This window comes from Podarcis melisellensis (assembly GCF_964234715.1).
Source record: "Podarcis melisellensis genome assembly, chromosome: 9".
NCBI lineage: Eukaryota > Metazoa > Chordata > Lepidosauria > Squamata > Lacertidae > Podarcis > Podarcis melisellensis.
Genome location: NC_138541.1, coordinates 53722814 through 53749626, shown reverse-complemented (window position 1 = coordinate 53749626; position 26813 = coordinate 53722814). Strand labels below are relative to the sequence as shown.

At 44.2% G+C, this 26813-nt stretch overlaps 1 protein-coding gene across 1 annotated transcript in view; it reads left to right on the top strand.

Moving 5' to 3' along the window:
- The first annotated feature begins 2647 nt into the window (after positions 1-2647).
- Positions 2648-26813, top strand: part of KDR (kinase insert domain receptor) — a 49643-nt gene continuing 25477 nt past the window's right edge. The window contains exons 1-12 of the mRNA XM_081926503.1: positions 2648-2989; positions 10172-10262; positions 10799-10995; positions 12263-12405; positions 12837-13005; positions 14685-14839; positions 15869-16043; positions 17224-17335; positions 18011-18174; positions 20895-21051; positions 24850-24973; positions 26630-26738. Of these exons, the coding sequence (XP_081782629.1) occupies positions 2917-2989; positions 10172-10262; positions 10799-10995; positions 12263-12405; positions 12837-13005; positions 14685-14839; positions 15869-16043; positions 17224-17335; positions 18011-18174; positions 20895-21051; positions 24850-24973; positions 26630-26738 (1669 nt within the window). The 5' untranslated portion in view covers positions 2648-2916. The remainder of the gene's footprint in view (positions 2990-10171; positions 10263-10798; positions 10996-12262; positions 12406-12836; positions 13006-14684; positions 14840-15868; positions 16044-17223; positions 17336-18010; positions 18175-20894; positions 21052-24849; positions 24974-26629; positions 26739-26813) is intronic.

The window sequence follows — 26813 nt, the reverse complement described above, 5'->3', positions numbered from 1 at the left end:
AACCTTTTTTAGGGCCCATTCCCTTGGGTTCCATAGATTTGTTTTTATTTTTTGCACAGTCCTCCCAAGTCAAAATATTTTTGCTGGTTGGAACAGGGGAAAAATAATTACATTATCTCCCTTGAATATTATCGCTGCAGGTTGCAAATCAGCAGTGAAAATATGCATATCTATACTTTAACCTAAGAGCAGCACAGATGTAAATCCAAGTGGAAGATATGTCAGCAGCTGGATAGCGTATGAATCAAACATGTTTCATGTTCTTTTGCAACACCACTTCTCCCTATACAGTGGTACCTCGGGTTACATACGCTTCAGGTTACATACGCTTCAGGTTACAGACACTGCTAACCCAGAAATAGTACCTTGGGTTAAGAACAGGATGAGAACAGAAATCGTGCTCCAGCAGCGCGGCAGCAGCAGGAGGCCCCATTAGCTAAAGTGGTGCTTCAGGTTAAGAACAGTTTCAGGTTAAGAATGGACCTCTGGAACGAATTAAGTACTTGACCTGAGGTACCACTATATGTAGTTATATGGAAGTCCTCTGGAAGCTGAAGCAAGCAAGCCAAAGTCTTCAAGGCAAAGGGTGGGGGGAGGAATCCTATTTTCTGGGGTGAGGGGATGACTAGTATGGCCAAAAGCAAATCTCAAAGTCCAAGCAAAACTAAAGCCCTATTGAGTTCCATGGGTTTTACTCCCAAGGAAATGTAAGATGCCAGCTTCAGTGGCTTTCACATTCCTCATGCCTCAACAGTTCTGTAACTTTATTAAGTAGGACAGTTATAAGCACAGTACAGAGGAAAGGGAATGGCTCTACCATCTTTTCTGAGTTCAGAGGGCTAAACAGGAAGCTGTTCGTGTTGCCCACAGATGCCAGGAATGATAACGCAGACGGCAAGGTAGGATCTTCTCCTCCTGGATCTCACTTCTGAACTTGTTGTTTTCAACAATCAAGGAAACAAAAGGCAGCTTCTTGTCCTGGGCTCCTGCTGCCTCCTGTCCTGTCCAGACTCCTTCAACCAGACCCTCCTGCCTGTCTGCACGAGGTGTTTGTGGCAGGTCTGAGGAAGAGAAATCGTGACTGATGCAGAGGAACAGCAGGAGCGGAAGAAGGGGACTGGGAATGACTGGGAGGGGTCCGCTTTCCCCTCATTCCCTGCAGAGTCTTCAGAGCAGAGCTTTTGCAAGTTGCGTCTAATGAGATTTGGGCCACCAGAGTAGCAAAGATTGAGTTTCCAGTGTTAATGGGAGAGGTGCAGGTCTTTCAATTCTTTTTTTAAACAGACTTAAGTCAAGCTAGAGATCTTGGAAATGAGTCTTAAGTAACAAATCTTAACACGCAGGAAGTCACTCCTGATTCCGAAAGCAGGATTAAGATGGTCTCCTCATGCTCAACCAGAGTACAACGCTTCATGCATTTGATGAGCTGGGCTGTAGTCCACAGAACATTATTTATTATTTTTATTTACAGTGATACCTCAGGTTACATACGCTTCAGGTTACAGACTCTGCTAACCCAGAAATAGTGCTTCAGGTTAAGAACTTTGCTTCAGGATGAGAACAGAAATGGTGCTCTGGCGGCATGGTAGCAGCGGGAGGCCCCATTAGCTAAAGTGATGCTTCAGGTTAAGAACAGTTTCAGGTTAAGTACGGACCTCTGGAACACATTAAGTACTTAACCCGAGGTACCACTGTATTCATTAAAATATTTGTATGCCACAATTTCATTTAAAATATCAAAGCAGGTTACAAGAACCCATACATATATGCAATAAAAAGCAGGCAAAACATTTAAACCAGATATCACCCACTGACTAATGTGCCACAATAATTATGTTGGGCTCCTCTAGATGAGGAATACTTATTTAGCATTCATCCTAATTCCCTTGCATAAAATGCGCTGGTTAGACTATGTCTGGTCTATATGGAACATTTGTTTTGATTTGCTTGTGGGGTGTTTATACATCTTCCCATGAATTCATCCCATACTTTTCAGAATGATACCCCATTACTTTCTTAACTGCAAAGAGTCCATTTTCTTTTTTTCTTTTTTTTAAAGTGCGCTTTGTAGGGTTACCATATTTCAAAAGTGAATATCTGGACACACAAAAGTTGTTGCAGGTTCTACTTGTAGTCATTCATATATAGAAATATGCTTTTACTGAAACTAGTTTCAATCTTACTCAGGAAGGTATCAAAACTGCCAGGGTGCAACCTATAAACTGGACTTTGGCCACATAGTTGCTTGAAAACTTTAAAAATAGGTGAGCTTCACATCTCTCTAGCCATCACAACGGGGAAGAGGTTTGCAGAAACATGTGGTTGAACTGCAAGCCAATAACTTTCGATTTAGTTAGAAAGCAGAACTTTGACACACGTATAGTCCCAGTGAGAGCTAGAAAAGCGTGGAAATGAATCTCAGAAGTACACCTCCCAAAAAGGATTTTTATTTTATTTTATTTTTGCCTCTGGGTCTTGTGGCTGAAGCTCAAAGAAATTCACCCCAGAAGAAGAGGGGCGGCACTGGGGAGAAACATCAGGGTCGGAGGCGGGGCTAGCGTGTCAAGCCCCTCCTCCGAAGGAGCGCTGGGCCCGGGGATTGGTCGGCACTGATTTGCAAAACCCCGCCTGGCGGGGAAGACTCTGGCCAGGCTGCTGGGGCATCGGAGCGCCTCGAGGAGAATCCGCAGAAATATTGTTTCTCTGCCCCGCCTAAGGAAGTGCGCTTGTCGCGCCTGCTCCGCGGATCTTCTGGCTGGCTGAAGCGGTCGGATCGAAGGCAAAGCAGCTGAGGCTTTGGCCCCGCAGCTGATGTCTGGGCTATAATAGAGATCACCCGGGGTTGGGTAGCTTCCCCTGGACTTGACCTGCTCTGTCACCCGCGTTTTGTTGTGGTTCTTGTTGCTCCGAGGAGACATGGAGCTGGCGGCGGGACTGGCACTGATCCTGGCGCTGTGGGCTGCCGCGGAGCCCGGGCTGGTTGAGGCGGGTAAGAGGAGCGCACGAGTGTGTGTGTGTGTGTGTTGTTGTTGTTGTTTATTGCTGGGTTGTTTGGTGGATAACTTAGCCGATCTCCTAGGGGCTCCCCTTCCCCAGGATCCAGGGAATCAGCTCAGCCAAGCTAGATTGGCACAGATCACACTCACACACACCCAACCCGCCGCCTCCCCAGGTGCCGAGGAATTCCCTGGGTTGGGGGAAGAAATAGTCTGCCGTAGGATAGATGAATTTGGCGCCGGCGGGGGGTGGGTGGGGGGCTTTTCGCACAAAGAAAGGTGGAAAGAACCAGCTGCAAGCGTAGCCCCTTTCACTGGAACGAAGCCCCACCGAATTCAGCTGCACTTACTTCCGAGTAGCCGTGGCTGGGATTGCTCTGCTGAGCACCGATGTTCCGCGTTGTCTTGCGCAGCGCCTGGCGCACGGATCACCAAAATGCGCAGGTGATCTTGGCGACGCGGCACGCGACCCTTCCGCAACATGTTGGCTTCTGGTCATAGAATTGGAAGGGGTCCGGAGGATCGTATAGTCCAACCCCCGGCAATGCAGGAATATGCCGCTGTCCCTGACGCGGGGATCGAACCTGCAACCTTGGTGTTGTCAGCACTGCGCTCTAGCCAACGACGACCAAGGCGGCGACGCCCCGTACCTGGGAATAAGCCCCATTGAATTCAGGACGAGTGATTTCCGAGCAGGCAAGGCTTAGCCTTGTACCGTATGCACCGGGCTGATACAGCTGACCTGAAGCTACTTTGGTTATCTGGATGAGCTGGAGTGGCCCAGCCTTGGGGGCTTTCTCTGTCTCGGTCTCTCCCCCCTCCCCTCCCCTCCGTATTTCAGCTGAGCAAAGATGTGGCTGGCTAAAGGGCTCAAACTTCTTGTTGGGTCTTTTTTAGCAGTAGGGAGAGAGGGCGAGGTTGGAGAGTAAGGAAGAAAGGATTTAGGGCCCTGGCTCCAAATCTCCTCCTGTCCCTCCACAAGCTTCTCCAAAAAACCCACTTTCAGGTCCATTTCACACAAGTGCCCCCCCATCCTTTTTTTGTGTAAGGGTTAAAAAAAAATTGTAATCAGTGTTTAGATTCTGTGAACCGCCCTGAGACCTGCAGGTATAGGCCAGTATATAAATTCAACAGATAAATATATCTATTTTAATATTTTAAATAGATTTTAACTTTTCTGGGACAGGAGCCCGCCCTCTTTGTCCTCCCTAAAGTACCACTCACACTGATGGTGCAATATTGACCATGGCACTGCGCCATCATTTGCAAATAATGTGCATGTCCGCACATGTTCGTGTTGGTATGTTAAAAAAAAAAACGGACCACAGGGAACCACTGACAATTACAGGGGCAGGGATGGAGAGGCATGCAGTCTTCACATCATCCTTAATAATATTAATATTGGTTCTGTTATCACAGGGTTGCCATATTTCAAAAAGTGAAAATCCAGACACAAAAGTTGTTGGCCGTTTCTTGGCTAAGTTGTTGAGCTTTTTTGGGGGAGGAGCGGGGCAAAGTTGGTGAGCTTTATCGTTGTTATTATTATTATCATCAGTGTGTGTGATGTGCTGCTTTTTATACATCTTTCCCCTGGCTCAGAGGTGACATTCATTTTGTGAAATACCTCCCAAAATCCTTGCCAGTCTTGCTTTACCTAACCCTTTGGGATTATTAACCCATTGACACTGCAACCAGTGATACCACTGGGAGCGGGGGCAGGGAGCGTGCAAAAGGCAGGTAGCCCATCTGTAGTAGAGTGAATGATGCAATGATAAATGGAGCCGGAACCAACGAAAGGCTGAGACAATAAATTCTAGATTCACCACCATCCATCTCCCATCTTTAGTTCCACAAAGGGGATCACTGAGACTAAGGATGACAGCAACTAAAACTGATGGAATATGCAGAGATGGCGAAACTTACCAGAAGAATAAGTGATTTTTAAAAAAACAGAAAATGTGTTGAATACATGAAGACAATTAAAAGAATTAGCAGGATTGACATAAACCCAAGCAGTAAGAAATAACTTAAAGGAAGTATAAAGGATACATTTGTGAACAGGTTTGAATTGGTGATCCGGTAAAAAATATGATATAAAATAAGAAACTGCAGAGAGGGAGGGAGGGAAACCGCAGAAAAGGTAAGGGAATAATTTCTATTGCTGAAACATTGTAAAATGCGAAAACGCAAAATAAAATTTAAGAAGAGTCTTAAGGATGAGGATGCTGACAGGTTGTGCCAGTCTCTGGGCTGGTAAGAAGGCAGGCAGGTGGGGCAGGCTCAGGGCAGTGGCACAACACCCCATTTGCCCTAATGGGCCAGACTCCATGAGCGCTACATCCTATGGCAGCAAAGTCCATGACAAAGGGCATGCACTTGCACGTTCTAAACCATTAGCGCCATCACATGCAAAGGTGACAATGGTGTGAGTTAAAAAACAGAAGAGAATGCAACAAGGGAAAAATCCAGCCAAATAGCAGTATGCTACCTGGGATAGCTCAGTCGGCAGAGCATGAGACTCATAATTTGAAGATCGTGGGCTCGAGCCCCATGTTGGGTGAAAGATTCCTGCACTGCAAGGGGGGTTGACTATAGAAGACCCTTGTGGTCAGGGCTGAATTTAGGTTTGATGAGGCCCTAAGCTACGGAAAGTAATGGGGCCCTTTATATAGCAGGTGGGGCCCATTACTAACATCATAGGAGCCTACACAATACAAAACACTGTTGCTGCATGTAGGTTTTATTTTATTTGTTTTTTATATTTTTTTGGGGGGGGAAATGTACATCCAGTCCCCCCCCTTTAAATTTGTTGGGGGTCCCCAAGAGAGTGGGGCCCTAGGATATAGCTTGCTTAGCTTATATGTAAATCGGGCACTGCTTTTGATCCCTTCCAACTCTATGATACCACTGACCAAATGCTAACCCAGCAAGTTGAGTTGGCGGAAGGAGATTCTTGGGAGATTCGAACTAATCATTCAAACTGCAATGAGGTTTGTACAACGACAAAGGAAAGCAGCAGCAAAACAGAAGGACCGTGATTATTTGAAGGAGGTCCCCAGGACACAGCTTCTGTGGCCATAAGTAGATTGAGGTCTACCAAGTGGCATCTAGTTTTATGTTGTTGGTGCTAATGATGAGGTGGTGAGCATCGCAGGTAAGGAGCAAACCACTCGTGCTGCTAATGGTCTGAAGGGCTAAAGGCAGTGGCAGACCTCGGCTCCTCAAATTTCAGTGACACCTTGTGCAACACCAAAATCTAGCACCCCTGCCTCTCAGCTTCCTTAGGGTGTCATAGTTGTGTCTGCTGCAAAGCCCCAAGAGTTCAGCACTCGGTGCGAACCGACTAATCACGCTCCCCTTGATCTGCCTTTGCTAAAGGACTCTTTTGGCTTGCTTATGGTGCTTTCTTATTGAAAGCTGGATAACTGGAGTGTTATTGTTGCAGTGCTGTTCTATGTGCTGCATAAAGTATGGTATGTGCTGTGCATTAAATAGGTGCTTTCTCATATTGGCGAGCAGAGTATCACAGCTCTGGGAATATCAGCCTCCCGATTTTCCCATTAAGCCTGCTTTAAGAAGTTAAGAAAAGACCTGCAGAATCATACCAAAGGTCTATCTAGTCCAGGCTTCTGTTTCACACAGGAACCGATCAGATGCCTTTCAGAAGGCCACAAGCAAAACCATTGGGTCTCTCCTCATGGTTATTCACCAGTGACTGGTATTCAGAGCAAGATCAGAAAGGAAGAGCTAGACTTCTTGACTATTTTGAACAATGTTAGGTTTCATATAATTTACTTTTTCTTTTCAAAATCCCCCTCCTCCCACACCCATTATTGCTTGTTTGGCTTTCATTGGTGATATCCAACTGGGAAGATAAATCTATGCTTGGCACCATTTCTATCTTCTCTGAGCTTCTGTGATCCACATAAATATATGAATTTGGCAGGTTTGCTCCAAGGATACCTGAGATGAGGGATACACTTTGTGCACAATCTTAGCAAATGTTTTGTGGAAATCGATGCCAGGTAGCAGTGCAGAGTCCTATGCCTGTTTACTCAGAAGTAAATCACAATAGGGACGCAGGTGGCGCTGTGGGTTAAAGCCTCAGCGCCTAGGACTTGCTGATCGAAAGGTCGGCGGTTCGAATCCCTGCGGCGGGGTGCGCTCCCGCTGCTCGGTCCCAGCGCCTGCCAACCTAGCAGTTCGAAAGCACCCTCGGGTGCAAGTAGATAAATAGGGACCGCTTACCAGCGGGAAGGTAAACGGCGTTTCCGTGTGCGGCTCTGGCTCGCCAGAGCAGCGATGTCACACTGGCCATGTGACCCGGAAGTGTCTCCGGACAGCGCTGGCCCCTGGCCTCTTAAGTGAGATGGGCGCACAACCCCAGAGTCTGTCAAGACTGGCCCGTACGGGCAGGGGTACCTTTACCTTTACCTTTAAATCACAATAAGTGGGCATAGGGCTGCAGCTGTACAGTTCTTGCTGGATGGCTGCTGAGTTTTAGGGATCAGTGAAACAACAATTAAATAGTTAAGAAGATAGATGTAGTGCCAGCAGTCGCAATAAAATGGCTTGGAGAAGAGAAATCCAAGCAGATTTCACCACATGATTTAGAATTACTGTTTATTAATATATTTACTTTAATGCTAGCAAAAAATAAGCAAATATGAGAGAAGTAATTTCATATTAATAATAAATTTAGGATGAAAGGACAATGTGAAGTTGCAATTCTAGCTGTACACTTACCTGGGAGTAAGTCTTTTTGAACTTAGTGCTACCTTTTTCTGTGTAGACATGCGAACAATCCTATAGATGTTTTCTAGCGTTCATTTTCCCCTTTGAGCCAGTGGCTGCCAAAACAGAATGTAAAATCTGTCTGAGTGACATACATTCAGATAAAAAGCAACTCATGAATGAAATATTCTGCTGTAGCCTAATAATTATAGAATAATGGTTTGCCAATGGACCTTATGACATTCCATTTTGTCTTTGAATTACAGTCTTTCATAGCAGCATATTTACATTGCATTTTTTCCTTCCTGTCCTTGTATTTGAGTTTTTCTTTGGTATTGCTCATGGAACAGAGTTCCTGTTTCAAGTGACATATCAGATATGAATTACTAAAAGCATCGTTTTGGAATCTCAAGCGTATTTAGAAACCAGGGCTTCTGTTCTGGAAAGCTGTATTCTCGACTTCCATATGTATGAATGTGACTTCCATTATAGGAAGCTGTCTCATCCCTGAGTCAGAAAATTGGCCTGCCTAACTCAACATTGTCTACAATAACTGGCAGTGCTCACCAGAGACTGAGGCAGGAGTCTTTCCTGGACCTACTTGGAGATGTTGAGGATTGAACTGGAGCTAATGAGGTCCTTGACCACTGAGCTATGGCCATCATTGAACTATGGATGCACTTTCTTTCCTGTGGGGCACTAATCTGGCTTGCTGGACTTTGCCATTGCCATGAGAGCTGACTGTGTGCCCTAGAATGTGCCCAGTTATAGTCCACTTTCTTGAATATTGTGGGAGAAGGATCAATAGTCGCCTTTTTTAAAAAAAGCTTCCCTGCCATTCAATTGAGGGGGTATCATTTGAAAACCACTTGTTAACGTAACCCACACAATTAGTGCAACGAATGCTTGGAACATCTTACCTAAATGCTTAGAACATCTTCCCTGAAATGGATTTTATAGTAAGGTTGCCATATTTCCCGGACATAACCGAAATATCTGAAATATCTGAAATATCTTCACTATCTGAAGAAGTGTGCATGCACACGAAAGCTCATACCAAGAACTAACTTACTTGGTCTTTAAGGTGCTACTGGAAGGAATTTTTTTGTTATAACCGAAATATGGCATTCGGAACCAGTGTCTAGGTGAAAATTGCTTCAGTGTGTGGGAAAATCCAGACATATGGCAACACATGTCGGAAGTCTAGCTCAAAAAATGTCATTTGTTTTAGAGCTTTTTCAAGAAAAAGAAAAGAAAAAGAAAAAGAAAAAAAAGCTCAACTTTTGTGTATGGATTTTCACTTTTTGAAAGATGGCAACCCTATTTTATAGGAACAGATGAATGTTAAGCTCCGTGTAATTCTCAGCTCTTGGGTAGCAAAAGAAGCATCCTCTAAAAATCTGAGCAATAGGATTAAGTTAACTTCGAGAGGAGTTACTACAGCTTCCATCAACTTCTGTTCTGGACTGCAACCCCTACCAGCCCCCTGCCCATGCTAGCTGGGGCTGATAGGAGTTGCAATCCAAACCACATTCATATACAGTGGTACCTTGGGTTACATACGCTTCAGGTTACAGACTCCGCTAACCCAGAAAGGTTAAGAACTTTGCTTCAGGATGAGAACAGAAATCGTGCTCTGGCAGCGTGGCAGCAGCAGGAGGCCCCATTAGCTAAAGTGGTGCTTCAGGTTAAGAACAGTTTCAGGTTAAGTACGGACCTCCGGAATGAATTAAGTACTTAACCCGAGGTACCACTGTATGTTCATCTTCACATACACAAACTTTGCTGTTAATAGCTACAGTGGGATCAGCCAGCTATTTTGCACACCAGACTCTCCCAGTTTAAAGACCCCTTCTTTAAGTCAGTGGTCTAACGCTTATATTGATGTGTTCTTCAGAATAATGTCGAATGAGGCTAATTAATTGGAAGCACTGGCAAATGATGAATTTATAATTAATTGGTTGTTGTTGTTTTTTTAAAAAAGTAAGAAAAGAATTAAGTTGTTCCTGAGAGAATGAGATCATCATGTAGAGTCAAGTTCACTTCGTTTCAATGCCTCACATCCTTTAGTTAGACCTTGAAGTTAGCGGTGCAACAAAACAGGAACTCCACCCTTGCTGTATGAATTGCAGAGCTGAGTTGCTAGCCTCTGACCATCTGCCCATTCTTCCTGTTATGACAGACCTCATGAATTTCTGTATGATGTGTGAAATCCTTCCTAATTTAACTCTTCAAATGCACAACCTCTATCCCATTGACCTGTGTGGATCAGGCATGGGCGCAGAATTTTCATACAAGTGAGTTATGTATGACACATATAATCACATTTTTGTTGAGTGTGTGTAATTTGGCACGTTCTTTGGTCTGGGACTGGGGCAACCCACTCAGATGGGCAGGGTACAAATAATAAAATTGTTACTTTTATTGTTGTTATTTTGCAGGCTCATCTGTTTCATTAGATCCACCATCCCTTAGCATCCAAAAATCTGTTATTACTGTAACAGCCAATGATACGCTACAAATTAATTGCAGGTAAGGCTGGGGCATCACATTGATGGTTGTGTTTATAAAGTGTGTGTTCTTCTGAATCACTTTCCCCCCTTTTTACTGTGACTTTCTTTGCTATCTTTGCATAATAGATGATAACCGAAAGAGAAGGATGTAAACAAGGAACCAAGGAAAATCCAAGTGTGTCTAAGCATTCCTGGTTCACCTGTTTAAAGCTTTAGGGCAGAGGTGGGGAACCAGAGGCCTGGGGGCTACATGTAGCCCTCTAGGCATCTCCTTGCAGGCTCTCAAGATTCTCACTTAGCCACACCCTTCCTTGGCCCTGATCTACCCCTTCCTTGAGCACTTTTGCGTGGCTGGAATGTGTCTTTTAACTGATAATGTCTCTTGCTGATCCCCATATTGAGTAGGTCAACACAGCTCCCTGCAGTTTGGGACTCTTCTTTAGGGTGCATGACTATGGACTCCCTTGGGGGCATTGCTATGGGGTCTGCCATGATCAACTCCTGCATCATGTCAGAGTTTACCATTACTCATACCTCTCATTTTTTCCACCTTAGTGGTGAAAGAGCTTTGGAATGGCTTTGGCCTAACAACCAGACCAGTGCTGAAAATCGAGTGACGGTGACAGACTGTATAGACAATGTCTACTGTAAGATGCTCACTCTTACAAAAGTAACAGGCAACGACACGGGAGCCTACAAGTGCCTTTACCAAGACAACCATACAATGTCAAGTGTGTATGTTTATGTACAAGGTAGGTGCTGACCGGAGTGGTGTTTTCCCCCCTATTTAACTGTTTGGGAAATTGAAGATTAAAGCTGCAGTTCTATACCTTTGCTTGCCCTGTTGGAGAAATGGGACTTACATCTGAGTAAACATGCATAAAGTTTTAAGGGGCTTCATAGAGCCTCACATACCCACACTCTCTTGTGAGCAAAGAAACTTATTTGTTGACCCTGACATTTCCTATAGAGAGGACTACAGCTTCCATTCTCAAGGCAGATAATGGGTGCTTGGGGCTTTCTATATTTATGTTTATAATTGATGATCATAGAATTGTAGAGTTGGAAGGAGATCATCTTGTCCATTGCCCTGCAAGGCAGAAATAGGCAGCCATCCCATACAGGGACCAAACCTTGGTGGTCCCAGCACTATATGCTAACCAACTGAGCTATTGAGGCTCACTAAATTTATTAAAAGTTTCTATATATTAAAATAACACCAAGATGGTGTACAATAAAACCACTCAGTAGAAAGCAACGATTCAAAAACAATTCCATACCCAATAAAAACAATTCAATAAAAGCTACATATCCCAATTGCAGGAATTATTCGGTATCAAAATAAATTGTTTCCTTGGTGCTCGTAATCAGCAGTTAACACGGTAAGCTGGAAGAGCGGTAGCTGACCAAAATACTGTAGTTGGGTTTAGCAGCAGTGGGTAAACATTCTGGACCTGAAGGCTGCACCACCAGGTGGTAGATGTGACCAAACCCACAGCATATGTGCTGCTGCAAAGGCCACACACATCACATGCACACACCAGAGCAAGCAAACATGCTGGTGTTCGCATCAACCACACATGGACATAGGCCAGACACAAGGCTTACCTAGGAGTTGTGCAGGCCCAGTGGGGCACAAAAATCACGCCTCTCCATTCTGTCTCAGCTCCTCTGGCAAGAGAGCAAGGACGCCTCTGGCCAGACAGGATGTAGATCACTCTTTCTCCCATCCTCAGATCAATCATCCGGTTAGCAGGGGAGTGAGGTAATCTCAGTCCTAATCACTGTGCTCATCTGGGCAGAGAGTTTGAAACATTCCCATCTGCCCCTGTGCTATGATCAGGATACAGATCTGTTGGGGGTTCCACCTGCCATTAGTTCCACTGTATTAGGACTCCAGCTTCCTAACATGGAACCACTCATTTACACTGTTGTATATCATTTTGCTTTTCAAATTAAGAAGTATTTGCAAACTGGTTGTACTCTATTTATTTGATCCCCACCCCTGCTTCCCTGCAGATGTTACAGACCTTCCCGATGGCCGGTCTCCGTTTGTGACTTCCGTTAGTGATCAGATTGGTGTGGTATATTTAACTGGAAACAAAACTGTGGTGGTACCCTGCCTTGGCTCCACGTCAAATCTGAACGTATCTCTGTATGCGGTAAGACAAAGGAATTGCTGCCGTTTGTCCATTGTTAGTAGTTCTCACTCGTGGCATCATGAAGGGTACCAGAGCCATTACCATCCCCCCAGTGAAGCTGAGCTCATTGGAGTGGGGCTGGAGTAGGGCAAGGTGGCAGCAGCCCCACATGTTCACATGCACTGTCACCCTAGAGCTTTCCTGACCTAACCCCTTCCTCCTTGACCTGTCCCATTGTTGTTCCAACAAATGCAGTGCTGCCACCAGAAAAGCATCTGCTGTCCCCATGACTAATTGCTGCTGACACCTTCACACTTTCTTTACATTTGGAGGAAGGGTTGATGGCAAGAGACTATGTTGGTGGGTGGGATGAGAATGTGGTGGACAACTTGGACATCCTTTCAGTTCTCTGAGACAGTTTAACCAATTGATATATCCTGGTGTCCATGCAGAAGTACCCGGAGAAAATATTTGTTCCTGATGGCAAATCGATTACATGGGATAGTCAGAAAGGCTTCACTATTCCCACCAACTTGATCAACGACGTGAGCATGGTCTACTGCAAAGCGAAGATAGATGGCAAAAGTTACCAATCTGTGATGTACATTGTGGTAGTTGTAGGTAAGCCGTTCTGTGGCCATCTTATTTGTTACTTACATTTGGTTTAGCTTAATGGAAGGGGGTTCAGCAGAACAGCATGAAGTTGTGTTGCTTAACGTAACCACCATCTTTCTAAAACTAAAATGGTATGGATTTCAACTAACGTGGCTGTCCGATACTGTCTGGGTGAGAGTCAGAGGAAGAAACATGTCAGGGTACTGCCATCGGAACAGGCTAGGGAAGCAGAGGGGCAGTTGGGTTACAGGGAACCTCTGAAAATCTTGCGAAGCACTTCCTCTTCCTGTGGTGAGGAAAGCCACACCTCCAGTGGGGAAGAGAGGAAAGGACCAGAGGATGCTGCTGGGAGCCTCAGCACCTCTCCTGGTCAAGCCGGCCAGAAGGGAAGCACGTCTCTTCCGTCGCCCACCCTGCACAGAGGTGTAAAATGCAAAGAAGGAAGGAAAAGCTGGGGGTGACGAAGCTCTTATGTTGGGGGAGGTCCTGGAAACAACCACTCCCGGATTCTGCTGGCGATTGAGGCAGACATGAACTTGTGGCTCTGCACTGAAAATAGTGCTGCACCAAAATAAAACATGTAAAAGACTAATTACTCATGAGCAACCACCACTGCCATCTGACAAAACCCAACCAGTGGTGTGCAGTCAGTGGACTAGGCTAGTCCCCTAAGTGTTCCTCTGGCACCTCATTCCCAAAGCTTGGGAAACTTCTGCAATGCTCACACGTGAAACATTCCCCGCCCCATCACCCTCTCAAGCTGGTGCCTCTAGCCCTAACTATTCCCCTACGAAAATTTCACCGCATGTCACTGAATCCAACCACATTCCTTAAATTAATGTGAAAGCCAGCAGAGGACAATCTCTGGTCTGCCAGGCCTTCCGATTTGGCTGAGGCCGTTTTTTTCCAAGTGATGACCACCTGCTGTACGCCTGAGGATCAGCTGGTTGTCAGGGCTTGCAAAGGCCTAGGCACTGTTTGAGTGCCTCACTTGTAGTTCTATAAATCATTTAATGTGTTGACATGAATAGAAGTTATTAATGTTGCAGTTGTTGTATAAGGGATTATGTATTATGTTGTATAAGGGAATGTAATTGAAATTAATGAGATATTGGAACGCAGAAATAAAGAAAATCATCAAACCATCAATTCGGTATTTGAATGATTGGTATTAGTAATTGCATTATAATTTGGTACTGTTATAATGAGGCTATTATTGGATGGCAATTGAAAATTAATAAAAATTATTATGAAAGCAAAGGCCTATGCACTCTGCTTTGCAAGTGCTCTGTCAGGGCACATGGTTTTAAACCATGGAGGCAAAAATGAGTTCCTGGTGTAATTATGACAGCAGGTGTGTGGCAGGTGGGCAGAGTGGTAGCTTTGGGAAGTGAGCCATTTTATAGCCGATTATTTTCATTGGATTTGTTGGGTTATATCAAACTTACCATACTCAAAGAAGACCCACTGAAATCCACAACTTTAGTCAAGTGCATTTATTTCAGTGTGTCCTCTCTGAGTGTAACTGAAAATAATCAGCAGTAAGATCAATCCAGGCCCCACTTCCCAAACCCCCTCATTTGTCTGAAATTTCACTGTTTTGGTTGCCTCCAAGAATGGAGACAATTTTACTATGTGGCTTTCGTTCAACTTGTTATTCCTTCATTTTTCCCTTTTCTACTCAGGATATAAAATTCATGACCTTATTATGAGCCCTCCTCACCAGGTAGAGCTAGCTGCAGGGGAGAAGTTAACACTAAACTGCACCGCAAGGACCGAGCTGAACGTGGCAATCGTGTTTGAATGGGCCTACCCATCAAGCAAGTCGACAGCAAGCAAGGTAGCTTTCCTTTAAATATAAAACTCGTGGATTGAAGCCCAAAGGGTTGCCGGTCCTCTGTGTTGTTGCTGTCTAGCTCTCAGAAATGCATGGATAACAATGATATGTTTGGGATCATTAGGGCTCCCAACTTGGGGATGATTTGTGTGTAACTTAGCGGCAGTCACTGAAGCATTTTCTAGTAGGAATTGCCTTAGGATTGTGGTGGGAGGAATGACTGCCCTCCTCAATGGAAGCTGCGGAGCACTTCAGCTAGCCCCATGCAAGTGTGCAGTTGGTAAAAGGCTAGCTGCTCTGTTGACATCATCAGCTGCTCTGTTGACATCATCAGCTGCTCTGTTGACATCATCATTCTGCACCCATGCCAGAGACAACTAGTCAGTCGGCAACCACCACACACTCATACACGGATGACTGATTCACGTCCTTCCTCCATTGCTGCCTTCTCAGTGGCACCAGTAATGCTTGGAATTCCTTTCCTTCCTGAGGGTAGCCAATAATCCCTACTAACATAGTGCTCCATCATAGTGCCGGAGAAGATATATTCAGAAAAGCACATGGTGCTAAGAATAAGGGCAACCAGATGCAAAAGAGGACCTGTTTCATAGTTGTTTAATAGCTGTTGAGGCCATTTCCCCCCCACAAGTGCAGATGTTCAAACATAGTACCTTCTACAGAAATCTGATCTTCCTGCACAGTTGTCAAATGGTGGTTGCAGTAAGTTCACAAAAGTTACTGGTGTTGCCAGTCCACCTGGATATGCATTTCCAATATAAATCATTAGTGGCATGCCAACAGGAAACCCGTTTTTATCCAGATTGCAAAAGCTTCCGTACCTACTCCCCTGGGAACAATCTTTGTTCACCCGGGTGAGTAGCTGTTTACAGATCTGTCTATAAAGGCACAGGAGCCCTGTCGTCCACCCCATCTGTTCAACCTAGGAAAAAAGTCCCCTACGTTTTTTGTTACATGGGTGAGAGGAGGCTAAAGAGGTGATGTTGAAATCAATCTCTTTGAACTCCGTTACAGAAAAGCCATGCTGTAATCAGGGATGCAAAGACTTCAACTGGTAGCGAAGGGAAGAAGACGTTTGTGAGCACTCTCACCATAGACCACGTGACCGTAAATGATGGCGGTCAATACAGCTGCACTGCCTCCAGCAGCAGTATGACTAAGGAAAACAGTATTTATGTCATTGTCCACGGTAAGGCATCCCCCTGGATTTGATACTTGTGCAAAGAAGATTCTGAGGGAGAAGAGACTCTGATTTAAATAAACCACTAGTAAAATCAAGACTAGTAAAAAACGACATGTTGGGGTGGCAACACTCGCCTGATCTCTAGCTGGTTGAGTCGCTGCTGCAGGTAGAAGAGGAGGTGATGAGTTGACAGCAAGGTTGATGCAGTGCAAACACGTTGGCGGGAGCACCAGATTGGCTCTGCTGGCGTGTTTGCGCTGTGCTGAACTTGCTAGCCTCCCCTTCTGCCTCTTGGTAAACAGTAGGTGACACAGCTGACCTGAGGTGAGCAGGACCACTATGCTGACTGAGACAGCTATTAAACCAAAATCCAAGGATTTCCTCAATTTTTTATAACTACGCTGCTTTGTTTTTGGAGGAGAATGAGCTGGAAACAATGGAGATGTAAAGTACAATCCTATAGGCTCAGCATGGAGAACCCCTGTCCACTGGGTCAAGTTAGTCCACCAGACCATCCCCACAGCCATGCACACCTAATGTTTGGCAGGCAAGGCCATAGTTACAAAGGAACAATCGGGGGTCGTTTTCCAATTGAAGCCAGTCCCTGTTTATTCACCTTTACTCAGCCAACTATTGTTTTCACCGCTGTCATGCATGGTTGAAATGAACAGGAGAAGCGGACCCAAATTTCTGGACGATACTGAGGGTTGTATTTAATAAAGATCAGAATAGCTCCATTAAAATTAATGGACTTTAGTTAGCTCTGCCGTTGAATTTAAGTGGACTTTCTTTGAGTAAGATTCTACTCTAAATGTTTAAATATCTTCAAAAAAGCACAGTGGGATGATATGGAACCTTGCAAGATACACCTGGACAAATTCCTTAGTTCCTCCTTCTCTCCCCTGTGTAATGTAATAAGGAAATGCATGCTGTGATGTCATGGCACTCCCCTGTGGCTGCCAATGATGCAGAGCAGGTGTTGAGAAAGGCATAGTAGGACAACACAGGGACATTGTCTTGGGCTGCCAGAGCACAGAAGGTTCCGCTTGTTCAATAGATGTTACCATTAGTCTCAATATTTTTTTATTTAAAAAATCTACCATACATACAATAAGAAAACCTCTACTTCTGGAAAAGAAGAAATCTGCTATCTCAAAACTCTTGCTGCCTTCTTAAATTCCGACAGAAAAACCTTTCATCATTACGGGCAGAATGCCATCTTTGGTGGAGACAAGACTGAATGAGCCGGCTAAGATTCCTGTGATATTCAAAGGGTACCCACCTCCAGATGCAAAATGGTAAGAACTGGAGCAGGTTTTTCTATAACAAGAGAACCAAAATTGGATAATGCCTCTGGATATACATTGTCCAAAAGAAGACACTGCTTTGCAGAATGCTACTTATACAACTGCTTTGAAGGTTTTTTGTTTGTTTTTACAATCAAGCAGTAAGTAAGTAAGTAAGTAGTAAGTAAGTAAATAAATAAATAAATATGTAAAGTTCTCCAAATAGAGGACTGTCTTCTATAAAGTAGGGCACATGGATGTGAGAATCCCCATTGAGCCTTGATGAATAATCCTACCTTGCAGGACTACTATAAGAATAAAGAGTTTCTTTGATACTTTATCCCTGAGATCTCCAGAAAAAAATGTAGGATATTAACAGAGGTTTTTAACCTGACCTTTGATAGTTAAGATATTTAGCTTTCTGGGATCCACCTCCTTTTGATGACTCTATGCTGTTCGCTCATTATAATGGTTTTATGCAGCTTACTGGTTTTTATAATTGTAATTGTTTCATATGTTTTTATAACTCTATTTAATATTGCTGTAACTCACGCCTGGGACCTTATGAAGGGTGGGCAAGAATTCTTACGATGAATAATTCAGTAAATTTATTCTGCCTAATTACATTCTATTTTTTAAAGCCCGCCGAGCAAACACTTATGTCTTTGTTTGCTTATTTCTTTGCAGGTATAAAAACGGAAAACCCATAGCTGCAAATCGAACGCTTAAACTCGGTTACTCCTTGACAATCACCGAAGTGAGCGAGAGAGATGCTGGGAATTATACCATCATTCTGACCAATCCCATTAACAAAGAGCAAGAGAAGCACACCTTTCATCTGGTTGTGAATGGTAAATTCATCTCTCCTAAATCTTTGTTTTCTTCAGAGGGAAATTCTGTGTCCACTGAAGTCCTGGTGATCATCTAATGTTTATTGAATGGATTTCCCCCCCTAAATTGATTTTTGAATTCTGAATTTATTGTTATCCACGTTTTATCCTGTATTTTATGCTGTTTTTTGTTGCATCAATTAAGTGTTTTAAATTTGTTGTTAGCCGCCCTGAGCCTTGTTTTCTGAACCGGGAAGGGTGGGGTATAAATAAAAATTTATTTATTTAAGTCGATGACAAGCTGCCAATGTGTGGGCATGCTCTGTTTACATCAGGTGCTGTGGGGAGTGGCTTTTATGTGCATGTTTTGATAGGTCAAAAAGTTGGACTGCTGCCCCTCAGAATACAGAGCTATGGCTACCAGTCATTATTACCCTAAGGCAGAGATGGATGCAGCTCTTAATTTTGATTTCTTTCTGTTTCTCCACCGCCCGCCAATCAATTGTTTGGCATGCATTTCCCTTAATATACAATTTTTGCGTGCAATTTTGCCTAGTTCATTTTTTTCCTAAGCAATTTCCTCTAATGCAAAGAATTTTTGTATGCTATTTTCCCAAATATATGCATTTTTTGTGCATTAGTAATCCTAATAGGATTTTCCTACCTTTTTTGGGGGTGGAGAAGTGTGAGTTTCAAAGAATAGTGGTGCTTTGGTTTATACAAGTGTATCTGAAGAAGTGTGCATGCACACGAAAGCTCATACCAAGAACTAACTTAGTTGGTCTTTAAGGTGCTACTGGAAGGAATTTTTTTTGTTTTGACTATGGCAGACCAACACGGCTACCTATCTGTAACTGGTTTATACATTGTTTGGGAAAGCATGAATTAGGTAGATTTGCATTAAACTGCAGAGCAAACCAATTTTCCCCCTCTTCTCCACATGGGGGAGGAGGAACAGCAACATACATATATATTAAAATAACCATCCCGTTAACACATTTTCTAGAGTGGTTCTAAACACAGCAATCCAGTTTCATTTGCAGTGGTACCTCGCAAGACGAATGCCTCGTAAGACGAAAAACTCGCAAGACGAAAGAGTTTTTCGTTTTTTGAGTTGCTTCGCAAGATGAATTTCCCTATGGGCTTGCTTCGCAAGACGAAAATGTCTTGCAAGTTTCAATGCATTGCTATGGGAATTTGGTTTCAATGCATTCCTATGCGAATCCGTGCTTCGCAAGATGAAAAATTCGCAAGACGAAAAAACTCGCAGAACGAATTAATTTCGTCTTGCGAGGTACCACTGTATTTATTAAACACATTTATAGCCGCACTTCGCAGGCTAAAGCTACCAAAGCAGTGTACGTGGTGTACAGAACAGAATAAAAACACAGAAACTGAAACTCTAATCTGTTAATCAAACTCTGAAAGCAGCAAAACAATTTTGTCAAATATAAAATTGATCTTCTGTAAACTACACGGTTTGCACCTCAGAGTAAGCTCTCCTGAACAACAACAAAAACGTCATGCTAGGCACCTGTCTAATTTTGACTGGTAACTGATTTGTGAGAGCTGGAACTGCTACACAAAACCCCAGTTTCTAGTACAAGCTAAAGCACACTTCTGGGGCATCTGGTACTCTCAGCAGTGCCCCATCTGATGAGCACAGTTGCCAGAAATACAGTGGGCAAGGTGGGTTCCAAGTTGCTAAAAGCAGAACCTTGAACTGTGCCCAGTAGCACATTGGCAGTAGTGTTGGGTGCCAAATCATTGACTTAGTAAGCCTTCTGTTATTCTATTTTTTCACCACACCTCCCTTTGTGTTGCCTCAGACAGGCAACAAAAGCTGTTGGTCTCTCAAACCCCAGGTGGGCTGCCATCCATTGCGCTTATTTTGCTTGACTCCAACATCCACCTCAGTTTATTTATTTGGAAGACTTTTGATTATCCAGTTGTTTCACAAAAGATTATTTTTTCCATCGCACTCTGTGTGTGTATGTAGGAGTTGCCTTTGTGTCCTGCTCTTTTCCTGTCTTCGTTGCTCTCCATGACTTCCGCATATCGCGTGTCCTTCCCCTGCTGTCCTCCTGCGTCTCGCCCATCCTTCCTGACACCCCTGAACTGCCCCATTCAGCCTCACCTCCTCAAATTCCCCCTTCATTTGGCTGCTCAGGAAATATTTCTGCCTGCTGCATCAAAAGTATCCATTTTTTTTAGCACAATAGTATCCCTTGGGTTAGAGGGACGCAGGTGGCGCTGTGGTCTAAACCACAGAGCCTAGGACTTGCCAATCAGAAGGTCGTGGTTCGAATCCCCACGGCGGGGTGAGCTCCCGTTTTTCGGTCCCTGCTCCTGCCAGCCTAGCAGTTCGAAAACACGTCAAAGTGCAAGTAGATAAATAGGTACCGCTCCGGTGGGAAGGTAAACGGCGTTTCCATGCACTGCTATGGTTCGCTAGAAGTGGCTTAGTCATACTGGCCACATGACCTGGAAGCTGTACACCGGCTCCCTCGGCCAATAAAGCGAGATGAGTGCCGCAACCCCAGAGTCGGCCACGACTGGACCTAATGGTCAGGTGTCCCTTTACCTTTTCCTTTGTCCCTTGGGTTATTGTCAAACAGTGATGGTAGTTTTGTGTCCTGTGTTTTGAAGAACACCCTTCCCTTCTTTTGTAACTGCTCACTGCGAATCATTGGTGATTGCTGGAACCCACAAATGTAATTGCCTATCTTTTCCTCCTGCAGTTCCACCTCAAATTGGAGAGAATGCCCTTCTAGCTCCTGTGGATTCATATAAGTATGGTTCCACCCAAGCCATAACATGTACAGTATACGCTGTTCCAGCCGTGGCCAGGATTCAGTGGTACTGGCAGTTTGAGGAAGAATGTACTTTCAACCCACAGTAAGTACAACACAATTTGCCATGGATTCAACCATAAGTTGGTATTGCTTGGAGACTCTCTAAAAAGGGTCCAACTACTTTAGTATCTAAGGGACGCAGGTGGCGCTGTGGGTTAAACCACAGAGCCTAGGACTTGCCAATGAGAAGGTTGGCACTTCAAATCCCCGCGACGGGGTGAGCTCCCGTTGCTCGGTCCCAGCTCCTGCAGTTTGAAAGCACGAAGTGCAAGTAGATAAATAGGTACCGCTCCGGCGAGAAGGTAAACGGCGTTTCCATGCGCTGCTCTGGTTCGCCAGAAGCGGCTTAGTCATGCTGGCCACATGACCCGGAAGCTGTACACCGGCTCCCTCAGCCAATAAACCAAGATGAGTGCCGCAACCCCAGAGTTGGCCACGACTGGACCTAATGGTCAGGGGTCCCTTTACCTTTACTTTAGTATCTATTTTTCCTGGTTTGGATCCAGTGTGCCAAAGAGGCTGCCTTATCCCTTTATAACAATCCATAAGATCAGCTGGGAGTGCTCTCTCTTGTAATGCTCTCTGTATGCCAAATCAGAAATCTCTGAGAAGCACTGGCAGTGTTATCAGACCCACCTCTGGCTTCCCAAATTTCATTGGGCATTATTACCTGCATCAGCTGCTTAATTCAGACATGAGAGGATATCATGGTTTCTAGCTAGGTAAGCAAGTCACAGTGAGTGTTGGATTGGTGCATTCTTCATTCCCCTTCTTTAGTGAGCCTCTTCTTTCATCTACTTCAGGTTTCATTCTAACCACAGTGTCTGGTGAAATCCAAACTCTCACCTCCTATTTATCCTCATCCCTAGAATGCACACAGCCCTGACTTCTGGCCAAAGATGTTTCTTTCAATTTATTTTGCTGTACCTTATTCACTGAAATAGCTCTTTGGTGCAGTGAAGCGGGAAAGTAAAACCTAACTTTGGGCTAGACTGGAGGAAGAACAGAGGCTGTATAAAAATATTCATTTCCACCCCTTCCTGGCAGTCGACACAACTTCCTCCAGCTCTGTTATGACTCTGTGAATGTGAAGCACTTGGGAATTGGTTCCAGCAACACAGGCAGCTAAACACCCAAATATTTTCACTCTCAAGGGCAAAACATGCATCACAGGAGTCTCTAAATGAGTATCTATGTATCACATGCTTCTCTGTTAAGTTTGGGAAGTATTATTTTTAACTGATGGCTTAGTGCACTGTTAGGATTATTTGTTTGCTTGTTTTAAGCTGAGCTATATATATATCCCAGCCTTCTGCACAAAGTTGCTCAAGATGGCTGACAGTATAAAACCCACAAAACAATTGTTTTAAAAAGATAAAAAGCTACTAAATATTTAGGAAAGTTGTTTGTTCCCTGTGTGTTTGGACACTTCTTATGATATCATAACCAAATTTTGCATGATGGTTCCTGAGATCAAGGAGTGGATTGTTGTCTGTTTGGATACAATGGGAAACCATTTTGAATCAAGATGGCAGGCTGAACCTTTCATAACTCTACTATTGTTAAGCATTTATTTCTACACCGATTTTTGTGTGTGGCTTCTTAGAGTTCCTGAGCAATGCTGTTAGCATTTAATAAGCAGAACTCTTACACTTTTACCCACAGTCCTCCTGGGCTATGGCAAACCCTCCAACATTTCTCCAATGAAAATAGGGATGTCCCATTCCATAATTAAAATTTTACTATTTATACCCCACACCCTGGGCAGTTTCCAACATATATATAAACATTTTTAAAAACCTTCCCTATACAGGATTGCCTTCAGATGGCTCAGAGGTTGGATAACTCCATATCCTCCAACATTTCTCCATTGAAAATAGGGACTTCTTAAGGAAAAGTGGAACATTCTGGGATCAAATCATAAACCGGGACGGCTTCTGTAAATCTGGGACATCCCTGGAAAATAGGGACACTTGGAGGGTCTGGCTACAATAATGCATTCTAGTTAATAGTGTAATCATATATATATGTGTGTACTCTGAAGTAATTAAGCTCCCTGGGACTTAGTCCCAGGTAAGTGTCTATAGGATTACTGTCAATTGTATTTATGCAGTACAGGGTTTTAACTCTGGACAACAGCTAACTCGCAATTTTGTTGTTGTTGTTCGTACTCATGACAAATCTGTCTGTTTTCTTTCTCTGATTTCCCTTATGGCGACCCTCTGCTGAATTTGACACTGTGCCTTATCTCTGTGAAAGGGCATCTCAGAGGAAGTGCCTTGATTGATGTTGGGGATGATAGAAAGAGCTTCTGACCAAGGGCCACTCCACTTCCCTTATCTGAGCTTCACACAAGGCCAGACTTCCTTTCGGATTATTATTATTTTTTTCAAGAAAGAAAGAAAAAGGAGTCAGCTTTCCTGTTGTTGTTTTAAAAACGACTTCCACTATCTTCTTCCTTTGGTGCTAGTTATTTCCTGCACAAGGCCCAGAATCCTAAAGAAATACTTTAAGGAATCCAGTAATTTCTCTGCTGCTCTCTGTCTGCCTTTAGAACGGGATCAACTCAAATTGTCAAAGTTATGAATCAACGTTTGTTTCCAGAATCGCTTCTTGCCCTCCCATCAGTATCCTGATTGAGTTGACCTAGTTAGTGGTCTCATGTGGGACTTTACCTCTAGTCTAGGCGCTGGGAATTTCTATTCTTATGCCAGCAGCAACATCTTGGGAGGTTGAGTATAGAGTTTGAGATCTTCTTTATTACAAATAGGATCTGCAACAAAAAGTTGCGGTGTATCCTCTCCTCCTGAGTAGAAGAAACCTCTGTTCAGGAGGTCGGCCAGCCAGTCTAGGCCCTCCTTCAAGAAATTGTAAGCCAGGTATCTTCAACCTTTTAAGACCCAGGATGCATTTTTAACCTAAACATGCATTTGGGGACCCATTTCTTAATATTCTTCCATAGTAAACTAATGTTCCTGTAAACTAATGTTCCATAGTAAACTAATGTTCCTGCATCAGGCTGTGACTGACTAATGGGTCCCGATCCACCACTTGAAGCTAGATGGGAATCACCCTTCCTCCAGTTGGGGGGTTTTCTTGTCAAACAGACACTCAACAGTCCATGGTCCTAGGAAGCCACTGGTATAGCTAAGGCCTCAGTTGCCTGTTCTTTTTGGGTATGGTACTCCCTTTGTTGGGTGGGATGCGGGTGACGTTGTGGGTTAAACCACGGAGCCTAGGACTTGCCGATTAGAAGGTTGGTGGTTCGAATCCCCGTGACGGGGTGAGCTCCCGTTGCGCGGTCCCTGCTCCTGCCAACCTAGCAGTCTGAAAGCACGTCAAAGTGCAAGTAGATAAATAGGTACCGCTCCGGAAGGTGAACGGCATTTCCGCGTGCTGCTCTGGAAGCTTTACGCCGGCTCCCTCAGCCAATAAAACGAGATGAGCGCCGCAACCCCAGAGTCGGTCATGACTGGACCCAATTGGTCAGGGGTCCCTTTACCTTTACCTTTTACCCCCTTTCTTGCTTACTCCAGAGTTCACCTGTCCATGCTGATCCAAGCCTCTTATTTCTTATAAGCTCCATTATGGCTCCTGTCTTGTTGACGCTCAGCCACCTGAGTTCAGTATAAGAGGGACTGATGTTCATTTCTCACACCTCCTTCACAGCTTTCATTGGGAGTCTAGTGGACTGTCATCCAAGTTTGCAGTATAAAAAGGTTCTGTCACAGTGCCCGATGTACCTGTCTCAACCTTATGGGCATACATCTTGGGCATTTGTTGATACGAACAAAAGGAAACTTGAAGGGTCATGTTTGTTTATGTGTTCTTTTCCACTCAGCCAAGCTGGACTGGGGAACAATCCTTATGCCTGTAAGAAGTGGAAAGACATAAACGACAGAAGAGGTGGAAATCGAATTGAAACAGAAAAAACACAGTTTGTCGCTATTGCTGGGAAAATGAAGGTGAGGCAGTCATTATCTAGCTCCTGTTTGAAACACAAAATATGAAGGAGTGTGGTCATGAAACTGAGAGCCGTGTGGTTCAGTGAGGGAGACTTGGACAATGCAGACTTGGTGTAAATCCCAGCCCTGTTATATGTCAAGGTGGCCTGAGGTTCTCTCTTTCAACCTCAATTTTTCACCTGTAAAATGGGACTGATAGTGGCATACCTCGTAATCTTGTGTGTGTTTACGCCAAAGTACATCCCATTAAGTTCAGTGGAACTTGTTCGCAAGTAAGCATGCAAAGGATTGCACCTGTAATATTTTTATATAAATCCCTAAAATGTGTCAACACAGACACATGCTTTGAAATGCACGATAAAAATGCGCAAACAAATTGGGGGGAGACAAGGTAAATACAATTATGAATTAGAATTAGAATTGCAAATTATAAAAGCCTTTGAAAGTGGAAATGTTTAAATCATGGCAGGAGCGATTTCAAAATGATTTAACTGCAGCTTACTGCATGTGGACGGGACACGGGTGGCACTGTGGGTTAAACCACAGAGCCTAGGATTGCCGATCAGAAGGTTGGTGGTTCGAATCCCGTGACTGGGTGAGCTCCCGTTGCTCGGTCCCTGCTCCTGCCAACCTAGCAGTTCGAAAGCACGTCAAAGTGCAAGTAGAAGGTAAGGTGGGAAGGTAAACGGCATTTTTGTGAGCTGCTCTGGTTCGCCAGAAGCGGCTTAGTCATGCTGGCCACATGACCCGGCACTCATCTCGGCCAATAAAGCGAGATGAGTGCTGCAACCCCAGAGTTGGCCACGACTGGACCTAATGGTCAGGGGTCCCTTTACCTTTACCTGCTGCATGTGGAACTATGATAAATGGCATTTGACCCTTCCTTGGAAGACTTAACAGCACAATCCTAGGCCTCTTCCCATTGACCAGGCTCACACATGTAATGCTAAGACGTAGTGTGAGAGTGGTGGTTCCTGAATAGGAGATTGCAGCTGCTTTGCTCCTTTTCTTTTCCTGCTCTGTCCGTGCTCCTGTGAGTGAATTAAGAACCCTCAAGGAACATAGGAAGCTGCCATATACTGAGTTAGACCATTGGTCTATCTAGCTCAGTATTGTCTACATTGATTGGCACAGGCTCTCCAGGATTTCCCTGTCCTATCTGAAGATGCTTGGGATTGACCCTGGAACCTTTTCATGCAAAGCAGATCCTCTACCAGTGAGCTTACAGACCTCCCCCTAAGTGTGTTTAGGGTTGACGTTTATGGCTGAAATCCTAAGCAGGCAGTACATCCTGTTGAAGACTTTGGTATAAATAATCTTAGTGATGACCATCATATTACAGAAAGAATGTTGGAGAAAGTTGTCTATTTTCAGTTTTTCCTGATTCAATATCTGTACTGACAACAAGATCTGTGTTGGCCATTGTAGGAAGATGGCTTAGGAAGGTTAAACAGTTTCACTTTTGTTTGCCAAAATGGGTAACCAGCTGGGCAAGGAAGCTTCAGAGACCTAAAACAATGGTTTGGCTGTGTTGCCTTGGGATTTACGATAGCCTATAGCTCCATGGTGATATATTCGGCTGACTTACTGTGTGAGATTTAACCAAATCCTTTAGTGCCTGTGAGGTATGTAATGGCTCGACTTGTTCTCTTGTAGACTGTAAGCACCCTCACAATTCAAGCAGCAAATGTATCTGCTTTGTACAGATGTGTGGCTAGTAACAAAGTTGGAGAAGGCGAGAGGGTCATTTCCTTTCATGTTACCAGTAAGTATAGCTCAATGATTGTGTAGCCATTGGCAAAATGGATATGTGTTTCATTAATGCTGCCCCTATATAAAA